We start from the raw sequence: 15,831 nt of genomic DNA, 5'->3' as shown, positions 1-15,831 counted from the left end.
ACTGGCACTGACGTTTTCTGACAGCTCGAGGCATCTCCTTCTCTTGTTGGGAGCAGAGGATGATTTCTTCACGTTGCAAAAGGAATTCTCCGTGCCCTGGCAGACTCACAGCGCAGATCCTGAGGTTTTATCCCATAGAAACAGCAACAGTTAAGGAAGCAGAGATGCTCCAAGCCCTTGTTACACGACGGCAGCCCAAGGCAGGCTACGTTATTCCTGTGACACATGAGGCAACAGGAACACTATGGTAGGTACATGCAATTCTCCATTAATAAATATAGACAGGATTAAATACCACACAGCAGTAAAGACATCCAGGTCAGCAGTAAGTCCCTCCCCTGCATGTTCACTTGTGCTCTAAGTCGCAAAGCAGTCCCTGCAGTCAGTAAAGAAAAACACTAGAAGAATCTAATTTTTATGGCAAAGGAACAAACAAAAAGCACAGAGCGGAGTTCAGAAGTTCAGAAACACTTTATTTTGCCTTCTGCTATTTTCTTAAGAAAACAAAACAAAACAAGGTCTGCTTGTTTTAAAACCCATTCAAAAGGCTTCTGAGAGAACCCCAGAGGAGTAAGGAGCAGATGACATTACAACAGTGGTATGCAAATGGTCTTTTCCCCAGGAAATATAAGATTTTTGTGTTCATATTGCAGTAATTACAGCTTAACAGTTAAGAGGACTGTGATTATATTCACCAAGCCTAAAAGCTTTAAGAAAGACATCTCAGTCATTGCTTGGGTAACACTGGAGACATTTCTTCAGACAGTTATAGCTTGTGATTCACTTGGAACAGTTTCCTAGGGGTAAGAAGTAGTCTGGAAATGGAAATCCCACCATGTCTCCCTTTGGAAAAGAACTGCTGTGTCTTACCAAGTACATCAACTATGGTCCACGGTAGGAAAAGTTAGAAACACAAACTCACTCCCTATTTGTTATGAGCTGGATCCAATAAACAAAACGACCTATGCCAGCATCTCCAAAATCCACAGTCACCCTGAGACCAAGTTTAACTTCCACTTCTCCTTCACCCTCTATCCTGCACTGAGCCTGGCCCTCAGGTGCTGAAGAGCTCCAAACCCAGGTCCCCGGGCACGGCTCACACCACCCCTACAGCACTGCCCAACGGCAGGCACAGGATTTGCAAACCTTCAAGCAATTCAAATGCAACGTGTCCCCTGTGCCCAAAAAGTTTCTCACCTTCTTCTGTCTCCTGTTTGGGGTCATAGCTGCACATCAAGGCTGTCAGAGACTATTCAAGCTGTAACACAAAACGTGTTATTGGAGAAGCACAGCTTTAGCGTCCGCAAAAGGGGCTTTCATCTACCACAGCTCCAACACAGGCTGTGCCAGCCAGTGGTGTAGGAGCACCTGACACCGGGATTGTGCCGACGTTCACCCTACGCACACGGGGAGCTCACGGACACGCCGTATCCATCACAACCCTAACGAAACCACGCTGCCCTTGGTGCAGCACCCCGAGGTCTTCCTGCACCACAGATCCCCCTGCACAAGACAGGGCACGAGGGGCACCCAGACAAGCCACACAGCCCCTAAGATTTGGGCGCTGTCAGCGCTGTGCCTCTGCTGAACTACATTAGGAAACACGAGGCACGGGGACCTGTGTGAATCTGACCCCGAATGCCCGGGAATAAAAACACACACACAAAACACAGGCACCACTGGGATTAGGCTGCAGCTCTCCCTACACAATAGGTCTTCCCAAAGCACTAAGCCACCAGCCAACAGCACCTCTTCCAGAAAGAACCACTAAACACCAGTTAACACACATCAAAAAAGTTTAATATTTTCACAAGTATCACGTAACACTAGTACCGGAGCTACTAGTGTGTAAAGTAAAAAGACCCTCTACCTTTGCAAAACCAGTTAGGCATGCAATTTTTCAGGTAGACACACACTTAAAGCTGCAATGACTGTTTGTGACTTACAGGTTACTTTACAACATTCACTCACAGTGCACCATAATGCATATTGAAATGTTATCGATAGGTAGGGCAATCCAAATCTTAGGGAGTGGAACAAGAAGAGAGAAGAGTAGCCTGCAAATTTCCATCTACTTTCTGCAGGAAAAGGCAGCAGGGAAAACCATGCGGACATCTCAGATTCATTTTTGGTAGAAGAGTGGGAATTAAGGACTACTGTGTGGTCTCCCTCTTTGCAGAAAGTGACTTACAAATGTTACTCGACATGTACCTTCCTAACTGCTTCTCAGTTTAAGTGATGCAACTGGTATGCAAATATGATAATGGCATCGACTGGACAGAGGACAGGGTACACCACGTGTAGATGATCTGCTGTTGCCTTCATCCTTGGAATAAGCTGCACCCAATTTTGGCTTTTTGGCTTGTTTATGCACCTGGGTCCTCAAAGGCAAGATCAAAAGGCAACCTTCCTCTTCCTTTCTGTGCACTAACTCTGGCTGAGTGTTTGTGTTCTGAGTGACTGCTGGACAGCATTAAAGATTAAAGCTCTGTGTGGAAGCAAATACCCATTTAAGGCGAGAGACGGAAGTAGGCGCATCCAGGGGACGGGGCTGAACTGCAGGCTTGGTGGAAGGGCAGCTGCAGTGCCCTGACCTAGACTAAAGAGAAGAGACAGGAACTGTTTTCCATAAGAACCCTTCGACAGAAGGATACAGCACAGCCGTGTAGGGAGCAGAGATTTCGCAGGTCTGGAGATTTGGATTACCCCAGTCACCAGCCACTCGGCTTTACTCTTTAGGGATTTCTCACCGAAACAAGATGGATTTCACCCAGTAATACAACACTACTCACAGAAGCAATGGGGAATACCAGTGGAACCAGATCTGTGGGACAAGGATCTTTACTTTCACCATGACAAGAGGCATCAAGAAAGCGAGTAAGTCGCGGTGTCAAGTCCCACTACAGAGTTACGTGCGTGCACAGTGCTGACACACCAAAATGTTTTCACAACCGCTGGAGACAAAACAACAGCAGGTAGATAATGCAGGAGGGAGCTGTTGCTTCCCCTTCACTGAAAAGCATCAACACCCAGGTGTGGTGGTCAGCGGGCTGGCAGTGTGCTTAACGGGGATGCTGCAAAGAACACGTTTGGTACGATGCAACGGGAGCTCTCAACATCACTTGGGGGCAATTTCGTCTCGGACAACAACTGATTTTTGACAGCTGCAGAAATTATAGACTGGTTTTTTTTTCCATGACCTACAGATGGGGAAGGTACCAACAAGGTGAGTAAGAAACATGCAGATTGGGGTCCAGAAACAGGAGATATTATTAAGAGCAAACATTCTATCTTGTATCCTATTTTTTTATGTCATTAGTTGTAATTTTTTTCCCCTGATAAAGCAGTGAATTCTGAGTTTTTTACCAGTTCTGACTACGCAGTCGCTGCTTTATGAGAAACACAAGACAGAATTGAGGCCAGGATTGTGGAGTTCAGTTCTGCTCAGCCTCACGAAGCCTGCATCCCACCGCTGTGATGAGCGCTGCCCCTTTCCCGCTGCCGTCCTCCGACAGCAGGAAGGTCACGTCGCAGTTGGGTGCCAGATCTTTGACTGTTTGGTGCATGATCCTCGAGAAGCTGTGAAAGGAAACAGGGCAGTGCGTGAGGAAGGTCCTGCAGCAACTGTGGAGCACTGCCACGGGCATTTGCACCGCGTTCCCTTTCATCAGGCTGAGAAGTAAAATGTTGGAAACCAGGGTGGATTTCAAGCCTGGGAGCAGTAGGCGTTAAAGGAAAAAAGCACCGCCTGTCTGTGAGAGGTTAACTGGGATCAGGAATTCACAGCAAAGGGAAAAGAACAGGCCACATAAGTCCCCTCCTTCCCACCCATCTCCCTCCATGCACACTAGAGGTGGGCACTAGTTCTCTCCTCCTGCCCCCAGCTCTTTTAGACTCCTGCCCTCACCTGCATTGTTCTGCAGCAGCTCTTCTCTGCTGGACACTGAACAGAAACATCCTCCAAAAAGGCACCAGGCATTTCAGCACTGCTCTGTCATTGCCTGCCCAGAGCCAAGAGATCCTTCCCTTGCTACACAGCTTCCAACTGACTCAGCAAGCTGCGTCCCCTTCGGTTTGTCAACACCCCAAGAATCTTTCACAAGTCATTCTTGATCCTCTCATTGCCCTTCAGAAAGCCCCAAGCCCCCTAATTAAAACTTTTTCTTCCCCGGCTCTTATCCCAGCAAGTGAGAGAGTCCAGTTGGGAGCACCAAGAGGAAGGACGAACACGCAAGGCACGAACAAATGCTGAGAAGGCAAACACTCACTGTGGGTGGAGTTTGTAGAGAGTGCCATCCACACCAACCGTTATCTCCAGGCGCTCTAACCCTCTGTTCTCCCTAATTTTATCTACAATGGCAGCCATTCCAGCGCCACACAGCTGAGCTGCTCGCCTCGACACCGCCCCGCAGACTGTCTTGACAATGATGCTGTCGTCACAGGTGCTGTTGAGCCCCAGCTGCTGGAGGATGGTTCGCACCTGCAGCAAGGCTAACCTGTCACTGTGGGAGGAGAACGCGGTGTTACAGGTTTCCCTCAGTCAAGCCATAAACCCCACTGCACTGATGGTGCACCCACCCCAGGCAGCAGCCTCTCCTGACAGCACAAGTGACCCCGGGGAATGCAAATTCAGTCACCCCTGCACTGCAGCAAAGTGCAGGGGAGGGGTGCAAGCAGCAACAGAGGCTCCAAGTCCAGCTCTGCACTGCCTCTCCTCTTTTCTTACCATGGGGCATTCCAGGAAAATATTTTTAACGATGACCTTGGGGTTTTTTTCCCCTGTGAAGCCTCAGAGATTGCTTTAAAATACAGAGTCCGAGCAATAAAAGCACAAAAACACCCAGTAAGCAGTGCTCACTCAGCTAGTGCTCATTCAATTCCACAACTGCAGCTAAACACACAAGGGGCCCAGGAAAATGGCTTGATTTCCAAACAAGGAAATAAAATGATAGAGTGAGGGAATCCTTGACAGGGTTTAGAAGTGAGCATTGCTAAAAATTCAGTTGATATTGTAAGGAATCCTCCTGCACACACACAGACTGAAACCCAAAGTCTCTCCAGAGAAGCTGCCCCTCCCGCCCAGCAGTGTCACCAGACGAACACTACTACACTGTTCCACTCTAAGCAGCCTCCCCTGCAGTGCTCTTACCTCTCAATCTGAGAAAGGAACTTGGTTTCAAAGATATGTCTGGTCTTCAGTGTCTCTGAAATCTGGCCTCGGAACAGGAAACCCCGTTTGGTGAAGTCAATCAAAATATTGCGGACGATTTCCCCCAGGTACATCCCACTGATCATCTTCTCATACCTGCAAGGAAGAACAACTCACAGGGAACCTGCCCATGTTTGCAAAAGCAGCATCACAGGTGTGTTATCAGCCAGGTGTCCTATGCATATAGGGCTGCAGGCACCAGGGCTAAGCATCACTCCTGGGACACTCCTTATCCTGTGCTAGACAGAGGTCTGCAGGTGGAAGATATTTCCTCTCTCTAGCTTGAGGCAAGACTGCAAGTGGGAAACTTGGGTCCTGTGTGCAGAGTTGGGGGCTGAGAGAGGTTCAAGACAGCTTGGTTCCTCCCTGGGGTTTTGGGACAACTGGTTGCCTACTGGAAACCAGGTGCTTGAATTAACTGAAGAGCATAAACCAACCCAACTGACCACCAGCTTGCCAACTTGCAGGTCAGTGGTCCTGTGAACAGGCTGGACATGGTTTTTCCCATCCTTTATCTTGCAGAGGGTTGGTTTTGAAGCACAGGACTCCCTTAAAAACACTGCATTTGCAGTGACTATACCTCGTGGTTTCCCTGCAATTTTGCTGCATGGAGCCACTGAGCTTTTTCTGTTTGGAGGTCTCAGCCATGTTTTGCTCTCCCTCCTGTCCAGCATCCTTCTGGTTTGAATGGAGCATTTTGGGGTCTGTGAGTTGTCCTTACCAACAAGAACGGAACAGCTCCATTTCCTGAGAGGGGCATTCAGTGATGCATCCTTTATTTCACCTCCTGAAGCTCTAGAGCAGGATTTGTGCCCTGGGCTGAGCAGAGCCCAGCAAGCCACCCCGCTGGAAGCAGGCCACGCAGTCCATTTAATACCATGAGCTCTCTCAAGCTTGTACCCAGCAAGTGTCCTCCCTCCTGAGTGCCTGACTATCTCTGGAATAAATTATTCCCCTGGCAGTATCCACTACTGCCCTTGGCTGCTTACTCCATGCCAACTCTGCTGCTGCATCAGGCTCGCTCCACGTCTGCCCCTCTGGGTCTGCTCGAGCCTCAGCTTCTAAAGAGCTTCCCGTGGGACTTGCCAACTTGTCTGTATTCCTCAGGTTTTTGTGGGCAGATTTACTCTAGTCACAAAATCTTTTTAAAAGCTCCTGGCATCAAAGCACTGCTGCAAAGAAATGATGAAAGATTGTAGTCCTAGCAAGCAACAGTCTCAGCCCAGTTTTTAATCAGTGCTGGGTACACACTTCCTTGTCAAGTTTTTCTTGAAGGCGACAGGGAAGCACTTGCCCAAACAAAAGCTGAACCCCAAAATGGGGCCCAAACTCCAGAAGCAAGAAAGGCAGGTCCTCTAACATGACTTATCCCATCCAGAAAATTGTCTGAAATAACTTCAACTGCTTGAGAGCTCCTGACTGCTTTACAGAGAGCAGCTCCAAGCTTTAACCATGCCAGCTGGTGTAAGTTCAGGACTTCCACAGGCACAGCCCTCTACAAAGAGAATTTAGCTAAGAGATTAACCTGAGACCCAGAGTAAAAGAAGGACTAGCCATCTTATCCCCTCCATACAGCACAGGATGAGAAAAAGGGTCTCTTCATAATTTCAAGACTTTTGAAGTCCTCACCAAAAGCATTGCTGTGGAGTCCCATGGCAGCAACTAGGTCACAAAAAAGCAGTGTCCAGGAAAAGCACAGAAAGGGGAAATCCCACAGGACAGCAGGACTGCAGTAACTTTCCACTCTTAACCTCTCCTTTCTCAACTGGGAGAAACCCAGTTCTGTCTTAAAAGCATTCAATGCAGCCTGGCTTATATGCACAGCACACATTTCTGCTGCAGTACCTCTGCTTGCCAGCATTCAGGGAGAAGTCATCCACTGCTTTGTCATATATTGTCCTGATGTCGTCCAGGCACCCGTTGTCCCCGAAGGCTCCCCACTCCGTGTTCACACACATCCTGCCCTGCTCACCATCCACCATCTCTATGTTTCTCATCTCCTCCATGTAACAGGCATTGCTGCCCGTTCCTGAAAGAAACAAACACTGAGGTTACTCTTTGGTTGGAACAGAACAAGGCTAAAGCCAGCACCACAGCCCTGACAAACCTTCTGGGGGACCTTGAGTGTTGTTCTTCTCTGAAAGAAGTAGTTGAATCATTGTTTGAAACACCACAAAAAACCCCCCAAACCCCGACTCTTCAACAGCCCTAAACTGCAGGAGAACGTGACTCCTGTGGTTCATTGCTCAGGGTGGCTCAGAGAGGAAGCTCACCCAGGCCAGATGGGCTGAGGGTCCCAGGCTGCAGGGAGGAAGAGCAGGGCAGCCCTTTCAGCACACAAAACCTCACATGCTTCTGAGCCCAAAACTTCAGGAAGCAGACAGCTGGATTTTGCACTTGGGAACCACCTTCCATAAAGCCCACAGTATTCAGGGGAAAATATGTTGAACTGAAAACCTCAGCAAGTTCTGAGTCAGCAGGGGTTTTACCAGCTGATTGCTTGGTGTGTTTTCTGATTTTAATTGCTTATTTTCTGCAGCAGGAAGGTTACTTCCATGTTGAGATGAAGCCATATCTGATATTTCTTCAAAGAGGATCCTAAGAAGTGTGGCAAAGTGCTCATGTACACAGAGGTCTTTAGGGAGGAAAGCTTTACTAGTAAAGAGAGGCAGCTTTAGCTGCTACCAGGGCAAAAGTTCTCTTGAAGTTACTTAAACTCTCATTTAATCCTGCATCCCAGATTATATACCAGTTGCTATCCTACAGCACATCTGTTTTCTTTTGCCATGTTTTTAGGGAATTACATCAATACAGTCTGAGCTAAAATAGATCCTCCCCCAGATCTCTCCCCTGATGCAGGAGAGCTGAGCCCTAGCACAGGGTTTGGCAGGGGGAATGTCTGGGTTTGCAGGCTGAGAGCCAGGTTTGCAGGAGCAAACCAGACCAAATCCAACCAGTGCCCAACCTCCCTCAGGTGCTGTCAGCCAGGCAGGGCAGAGGGAGCTGTCAGAGCCCTGGGGCTTTCATTCCCATTATCCCAGAGGTGCCCAGGCCACCTCTGACACCCTGCTCTGCACACAGACACGCCGGCTGCACAGCAGATCTGGCAGGGCTGCAGGGGACGGTCCCCAGGGGGTGTCTCAGCACCCCAAGGACACGCTGTCCTTCCTGGAGGGAACTCTGGTTCCTGAAAACATGCCACGATGGAGCTGCGCAGGCACAGCTTCCTACCCACGCTGCACTGTGCTGACTCATCCTGGACGTTTTCCAGCTGTCTGCAGGAGAAACTGGCGGCCTTTTATTTTCCTACAAGCCACCTCGCAACTGAGAGCATTCCTAAAGCTTGCAGGTGCCTTGTCTCCTTCCCTGCCACGGAAAACTCATTTCTCTGGAGAGCTCTGGGAACTCACACTGCCCCGTGACTCCGGCTCCCCAGGCACGGCATTTGCAAAGGCATCAGCAGTCGCTGTGGAATCACTTCAGCTGTCTCACTGCTGGGAAGGGAGCTGTGTGTCAGTGCTCAGTCTCTCACAGCTCTCCACCATTTGGGAATTGTGGCTGCAATTTGCAGCTTTATTCTGAGAGACCACTCGCTTGAGGAAAGCTGTGGGCCACCAGAACACCCAGCAGGGACACTCTGACAGGCCAAACTAACTGGAGACACTGAGGCTCCCTGAGCCCACACCTGCTCTCCTCCCAAGCAGCGTGCCTTTACCAGATCAAACAGGCAGGATTTATTGTGCATCACAGCCTCTGCTTATCTCGACTGAGTGTGGACAGAACTAAGCTGGCTGTTGAATTTTGCTCTCTTTTACTCCTACAAATCCTAGCTTTATTTTCAGTTGACCACAGGGATGCCTCCATGAGAACACAGACGGATGTGTGGATGTGCTGTTTAATAAAAAGCAGCTCTAACACGTACCCACAATGAGCCCAATTTCACAGTTTGGATCTTCATAAGCACAAGTCATCATTGTGCCCACTGTGTCATTCACCACAGCCACCACATCCAAGTCAAATTCCTTTGGGAGAGAGAAAACAGCAGTGAGAACTCTGGGCTAGGGGCAGTCCCTCCCACCAAAGGGGATGATGCAGAAACACACTGGAAACAACTGGAAACACCAGCCCGATTTCACACATGCCAAAACAGGAACCTAATCTACCAGCAGGCAGCAAAGGTATGTGCTCTACCTGTGACAGACTGCCTTCAGAAGGAGTTTATCCCTGGCTTAAGTATGTTTAAGCACATATCTTTTACACAGACACATAGTATAAACATCAGTACCACAGCAATTGTGTAGCAATTCCAGTAACAAAGGTTTTAAGACTTCCTTTTCATTGGCTGACAATAACTGTGCAAAATTAACACCTTTCTCATGCTATTTTTCTTCCCTTCCTAGAAAGTTTTGGCCAAACTAGTTGAGGATTTTTTAAGATCAAGAAGAGGAGGAGAAAACTGTCCTTTAGGGTGCACCAAGGTGCATTCCTACAGTCACCACTTTGAAAACTCCTGCCTTCTCCATGCATGTGGAAATTGCCACAGAGTTTGAAAGAAGCCTTGGAGGTTCTGGAAAGCCTCTGGGGAAATCAATCTTCTGTGCAAGACAGGAGGCACAGCCTTTGTCTACAAGGCACACAGATGCTGTGAGAGGGAGCCAGCCTGACCCACAAGGTCTGTCAGGTCTGGAGACGAGTAGAATGAAAGAAAAAAAAAAGAAAAATCACCTCTCTTCTTTTAATTCCTTCTCTAAGTAAATATACCACATCTTCTCCCTCACAGTCTGTAGCCTTGAAGCCTTTTGTCCAATTGAGAAGGATACCCTATAAAGCAAGAAAAGAGGTTATCAAGTGGCTGGGACTCGGATGTTATTCTGTACACTTAACATCTCAAATACTTTAGTGTGATGTTTTACAGAAGACTTTCTGTGAAAAGGAATATCTCCTCAGTATGTCAAATTTGTATCTAAAACAAGTAATTGTGATTGAGCTCTAAATTTCCAGAGCAATGCAACAAACTTAAAAAAAAAATAAAAAAGTGATAGGAACAACGAACTCAAAAACCCCAAAAAGGTGTTATAGAAAATATGTCCTTTAAAAAAAAACCCAGCTAAGTACACAGGAAAATATTAACACCTGCAGAGGTTGGTGTAAGTATGTGGCAGTGAAGAAATTAAACATTTAAGTGCAAATAACACAAGTCCATTTGTCAGGGATGTGCTGCAGGCCACACTGTCACCCTTAGGGTGACACAGCCCACTGACTCTGGTCCAACCACTCCATCCAGTGAGACAAGATCATCTGGGAATAGGCACTGGCAGCAGGGATAGACTTTTGCTTACTGCTTGCAAAACCAGGGAAGTGTCACAGACCAGCAGGTTTGCACAGTTGGAAAAAACATAATGCCTTATAAAAGGGATATGACCACCATGGAAAATTTAAACGCTCTTATCTGTCACAGCCAAGGGCAGCATTTGCATTACTACCCTTAAAGGAACTATTTATAGGAGCAGCTGTACTGGTCAGGGTCAGCACACGAACTTTCCCCTTGTGTGACCTTCCTGTAAGTGTCATGTGGATGTCATGAAGGCAGAGAAACCAGGTCTGGCATAAGCACAGAAGCAGATTCAAGATACACTAAGGAACTTACAGCATCCAGACTGGTCTGCTTGCAAGGGAAGGAAAAGGTGAAGCCAAGAGGAAGACGTGCTCCTTTTATCCCCATATAATCCAGGAAGTCAGAAATGCAGGTAACAATGTGATCAAACAGCTTTGAAGAGAAAAGTCATAATATTAGAAATTGTACATGTTATGTGCTCTTAAGGAGTTATTTAAAAAGCACAGTGCAGCCAAAGAGAAACACAAATACCTCTTCTCCTGTTCCCTGCATCACCTCTATGGGAATGGCATAGATCTTGTTGTGCATCTCAACTGTTCTCCTTTTACCACTGCGGATTTTCACCAGCAAAACTCTAAAATTTGTCCCTCCAAGGTCAAGTGCCAGAAAGTCTCCATTCTCTGTAAAAGAACATGTGTGTACACTTGAAGAACCATAAGTAAAATCTGAAGAAATGTTTCTCTCAAACTATTTTGATAGAAAATCTCATAAAAACTCAGTTGGGAAGATCTTCATCAAAGGAGGACTTCAGATGCTGCTCTGATTGCTTTGTTTTCCTTTAAATCAACAAGGGAAAAAGGACCCACACAACTGCTCCCTGAGAGAGAGCTGAAATTTGGCCAGCCACCCTGAAATGCAAAGTACTCAAGTAACGTGAGCAGGCTTCCTGTGGGTTTGGGTTTATGATCCCAGCTGTGGTTTCCCCCCATCAAGCCATGACTTTGTTTGCACCCTGAGGCAAGCACACAGGATCAGGCTGCCAGCAACCAGCACGGGCCAGCACTGAGATCTCCTCCTTTGCACAGCTCCGCTCAGGTCCCTCTTTGGTTGCACCAGATCTGCTCAGCCTCAAACCCCACACTGGGAGCCCGTTTTGGGCACCCTGTCACCAAGCCAGCGTCCCCACTGCTCTACCTGTCCCATCCGGCGTGCTGCGGACGAAGGTGGGCAGCATTTTCACTTTGGCGGTGTCGTGAGTCTTCTTCTTGAGCCCCGCTTCCATCTCCGCCCTCATCCTCTTCTTCACCTGCAGCAGCTGCTCGTGGGTGAGCTTGAACTCGGCCAGGGTCTCGTCGATGAGGCGGTGCTGCTCCGACAGCCGGTACGCCACGGCCGTCACCATGGCCGCTCCCTTCCCGCTGCCGCTCTCCGACAGCAGGAACCGCACCTCCGAGTCGGGCACCAGGCGCCGCGTGGTCTTGTGCAAGCGCCGGGCATACCTGTGGGGAGGGGAGGCTGCAAGCCCAGCCTCTGCACTGCCCAGTCCCCAAATCTGCGCTGCATCCCCCCCAAAATCTGTGCAGCATTCCCCCCAAAAGCTGCACTGCATCCCCCCCAAAATCTGCACTGCATCCCCCCCCAAAACCTGCACTGCATTCCCCACAAAAGCTGCACTGCATCCCCCCCAAAAGCTGCACTGCGTTCCCCACAAAATCTGTGCAGCATCCCCCCCAAAAGCTGCACTGCATCCCCCCCAAAACCTGCACTGCATCCCCCCCAAAAGCTGCACTGCATTCCCCACAAAATCTGCACTGCATCCTCCCCAAAAGCTGCACTGCATTCTCCACAAAATCTGCACTGCATGCCCCCCAAAAGCTGTGCTGCCTGTGCCCCAAAATCTGCGATGCATCCCCCCATAAATCTGCACTGCCCTTCTCTCCCAAAATCTGCACTGCATGCTCCTCAGAAGCTGCACAACATCCCCCCAAAAATCTGCACTGCCCTTCCCTCCCAAAATGTGCACAGTATCCCCCCACCAGAATCTGCACTGCCTACACCCCAAAATCTGCACTGCATCCCCCCAAAATCTGCACTGCCCTTCCCTCCCAAAATTTGTACTGCCCTTCCCCCCCCAAATCTGCACTGCATCCCCCCCAAAATCTGCACTGCATCCCCACCAAAATCTGCACCGCCACTCCCCAAAATCTGCACTGCCAACACCAACCCAATGCAAGGGGAGTGGGCAAACTCACCATGCTCAAACTAACTACAGCTTGCCAAGTAGGAAAACTGCCAGGGAAGAGCAGTTCTTCCCCACTTTTTCTTCCTCCTGAATTTCTAATTTCTTCCTCCCTCCTTCCTCCCTAATTTCTAAGCAAAGCCTGCAAAAAGCAGGGGAGAACATCAGTCTCATCCCCTGAACCTGATCCTGGATGGGAGAAATTCTCTGGCTGCAATGCTGCTCTGCTTCCCTCTCCTGGGGTCCTCTCCTGAACTCGCTGGTTTAGATGGTGTGGGAAATAGTTAAGAAACCAAAACTGCCCATGTTCACTATCTTAACAATCCCCAGACCTTGCCCAATCTGGAAAATCTAGTCAGAACAACATTCTTGGAAACTTTTTAGTTCTAGGGTTTTCTTTAACTGAGGAAATTTTTTTTTCAACAAATAATGGGAAACTGAAAATCAAACATTAAGCATACTTGTCCTTTCAGAAGTTCCCCCACAGACATAATTTTCTGATTTCTACATACATCTATACAGCTGTTTCACTAAAAATGTAACTTTCAAGAAGGGGAAAACAAGGCAAAGCCAGTCTTTTAAAGACCACAGAAATTTAAGCACTATTTTTGTCCCCCCTGGTTTCCAAGTGTACCTTCAAAAAAGACTGGCAAAAATAGGGCTAGGAATGAGCATTGAACTGGAAATGGAGGTGAAGATGAATTAATGCAGGCCTCCTCACAGCCCAGTCAATGGGCACAAGTAGCATTTTGTACAAAGAAAGTCTCCTCCCAAAAGGTCTCTTGGTGATATCTTAAGGCATCTACTCAGACCACCGCAGTTTTTCCTGATATTGCAGTATGCAGTTACTCAGGGTTTTGGTTCTTTTCTTCACTTAAAAGACATCTCTCCTTTCCCCCAAGCTCCCCAGCTCAGACCTAAACCCCCGTGCCCACGGTTCCTCATCTCACAGCCTGCCTGGCTGATGTCCTGGATGACACGCTCACCCCTTGGCAAACCAGAGCCCGTGGCAGGTGAAGTGCAAGTGGCAGGAGCAGAGGCACTCACTGTGGATGCATCTTGTAGAGGGAGCCATCCACGCCCACGGTGGTGCGGAGGCGGCCCACACCCTTGTTGTCGCGCAGCTGGTTGAGGATGGCGCCCAGGGTGGAGGCCACCAGGTTGGCCGAGCGGAAGGACACGATGGTGCAGACGTGCTGGACAGCGATGCAGTCCTCGTGGGACGGCTCCACCCCCAGCCGGGTCAGGATTTCTTTGGCTTTGTTCAAACCTTCTTTGCTCCTGCAAAGCAAAGGGGACTCCTCAGCGGGCACGTACTGGACTGCAGGACTGAGGCACATCCAAACGTGGGTGTCCCTGCCTGCCTGGGGTTTGGGAAAGTTAGAAAGAACATTTCTTACAGATCTGGACATGCATTCATTCATTCACAGATGGAGAAGCTTTCCATTAAAGCCTGGTGCAAACATGCTAACTACAAACAATACAATTCCAGGTACTACAGCAGCCGCACTGTGGGGAGGACCTGGAGGAACTAAAATGTTTTTTTCATTAGAATGATGCTTTAAACTGCAAATGGCTTCTCTTGAGCATGAAGCACCAGCCCCACAATTCAGCACAGGCCTGAGCACACACCTAATCCCACACTCATTCCCTCGCATGTCTTGATAAATTAAGCCCAGTGTGAAAAACAAAACCCTGAGCAAAGGTTGCCTAAGCAATTTCATCCTAACGGGTTTCTTTTCAGGCTTTTACAACCCCACTGAATCTCTGCCTCTTGCATTGTTTTTTTCCTCATTAGCATCCAGCCTGAAAGCAAATCTTCTGGCAAAACTTCTCCTTTTCCAGCTCAGTCATTTCCCAGACAAAAATACAACGGGCATATATCCTGTCATCCCTAACTGCCCTCCATACATCTTTTTAAGGACTCTTGCATCTTGCCAGCACCAGCTAGAAATCTGAAGCTGCACAGGCATGTGTCCCCTACTTATAACCAGTGTCTCTTCAGGAAGTAAGGTGGGATTTCAGGGCAAATTTTTCCTCTTAATAACTGAATTTCTCAGTAATTGCATTTTTCTCATTGCTATTCAACACTACCTTGGTCCACAACACAGACTTCTATGGTAATGAACACACACATTTAATGAAAAGCTGTTCAGATAACATGGTCTGCAGGGACAGGAGTAAACTGTGGCAGGAGGAACAGGCGTTATAGAAGTTACTGGCTGTTCCCTTGGCGTCATACTCACCATTTCAAAAAGAAAATCCAGCCCAATGACTCTATGGTACAAACTATCCCAGTGACGTGAATTTTAAAAACACAGGGGGGAAGAGCCTGTGAGTACTGACCAAAGGGGTGATGCCACCCTAAGAAACCAACTGGCACATAGCTCAGAGGTCACTGTGCAGCACCCAGCACTGCCTACGAGACTGAATGCTCTGCCTTGTTGCACTTGTTTTCCTTCTGCCCAGCAATCCCAGGGATACAGCAAGGAGCAACACAAGCATTTGCTAGGAGGCACTAAGCCAACTCACTCCCATGTTTAGCTGCAGGGTAGCAACTCTGTGAGCAGGGAGAGGTACTGCAGCTCATACCCTGAAAGCTGCATGGACTGGCAGATTTTATAGTTCCTCCCAACACAGAAGAAGGGAGAAATCTTGGGGAGGAGGGCACAGTCTGCTGGGGGTCCCCACATGCCAGCTCTGCGCAGGCAGTAGAGAATGGCAGACACCCCCAATGCAGCACGCTTGCCCACAAAGCAAAAAGAGCAGGAAAATTAACATTCAGAGTCACTGTGAAGCCCAAGGAGTGAAAAGGGATAGATTACTCACTTTTCAATGGCAGAAACATGCTTTGTCTCAAACTTCCCTTTGGTGAGAAGCTCAGGGGTGATTCTCCCCTCAAAGAGCAGCCCCTCCTTGGCCATCTTCACCAGAATGAGCCTTACCAGCTCCCCCATGTACAGCCCACTGACCATCTTCTCAAACCTGCAGGAGAGGACAGCAGTCACCCACGAATCCATGGGCAGCACTGGGAAGCAGAGCCCAGCT

General features: G+C 48.5%; 1 protein-coding gene across 2 annotated transcripts in view; it reads right to left on the bottom strand.

Annotated features, from left to right (window-relative positions):
* Positions 1 to 452: 452 nt before the first annotated feature.
* Positions 453 to 15,831, bottom strand: part of HK1 (hexokinase 1) — a 44,349-nt gene continuing 28,970 nt past the window's right edge. For both annotated transcript variants that reach the window (XM_068196917.1, XM_068196916.1), the window contains 11 exons: positions 15,613 to 15,768; positions 13,831 to 14,064; positions 11,739 to 12,043; positions 11,076 to 11,224; positions 10,857 to 10,976; positions 9,935 to 10,030; positions 9,132 to 9,231; positions 7,055 to 7,238; positions 5,150 to 5,305; positions 4,269 to 4,502; positions 453 to 3,579 (listed from right to left, as the gene is read on the bottom strand). In XM_068196917.1, the coding sequence (XP_068053018.1) occupies positions 3,435 to 3,579; positions 4,269 to 4,502; positions 5,150 to 5,305; positions 7,055 to 7,238; positions 9,132 to 9,231; positions 9,935 to 10,030; positions 10,857 to 10,976; positions 11,076 to 11,224; positions 11,739 to 12,043; positions 13,831 to 14,064; positions 15,613 to 15,768 (1,879 nt within the window). In that variant the 3' untranslated portion in view covers positions 453 to 3,434. The remainder of the gene's footprint in view (positions 3,580 to 4,268; positions 4,503 to 5,149; positions 5,306 to 7,054; positions 7,239 to 9,131; positions 9,232 to 9,934; positions 10,031 to 10,856; positions 10,977 to 11,075; positions 11,225 to 11,738; positions 12,044 to 13,830; positions 14,065 to 15,612; positions 15,769 to 15,831) is intronic.

The sequence above is a fragment of the Anomalospiza imberbis genome, chromosome 8, assembly GCF_031753505.1.
Source record: "Anomalospiza imberbis isolate Cuckoo-Finch-1a 21T00152 chromosome 8, ASM3175350v1, whole genome shotgun sequence".
Classification (NCBI taxonomy): Eukaryota; Metazoa; Chordata; class Aves; order Passeriformes; family Viduidae; genus Anomalospiza; species Anomalospiza imberbis.
The sequence above is the reverse complement of the archived record's forward strand: the minus strand, read 5'-3'. Positions and strand labels throughout refer to the sequence as shown.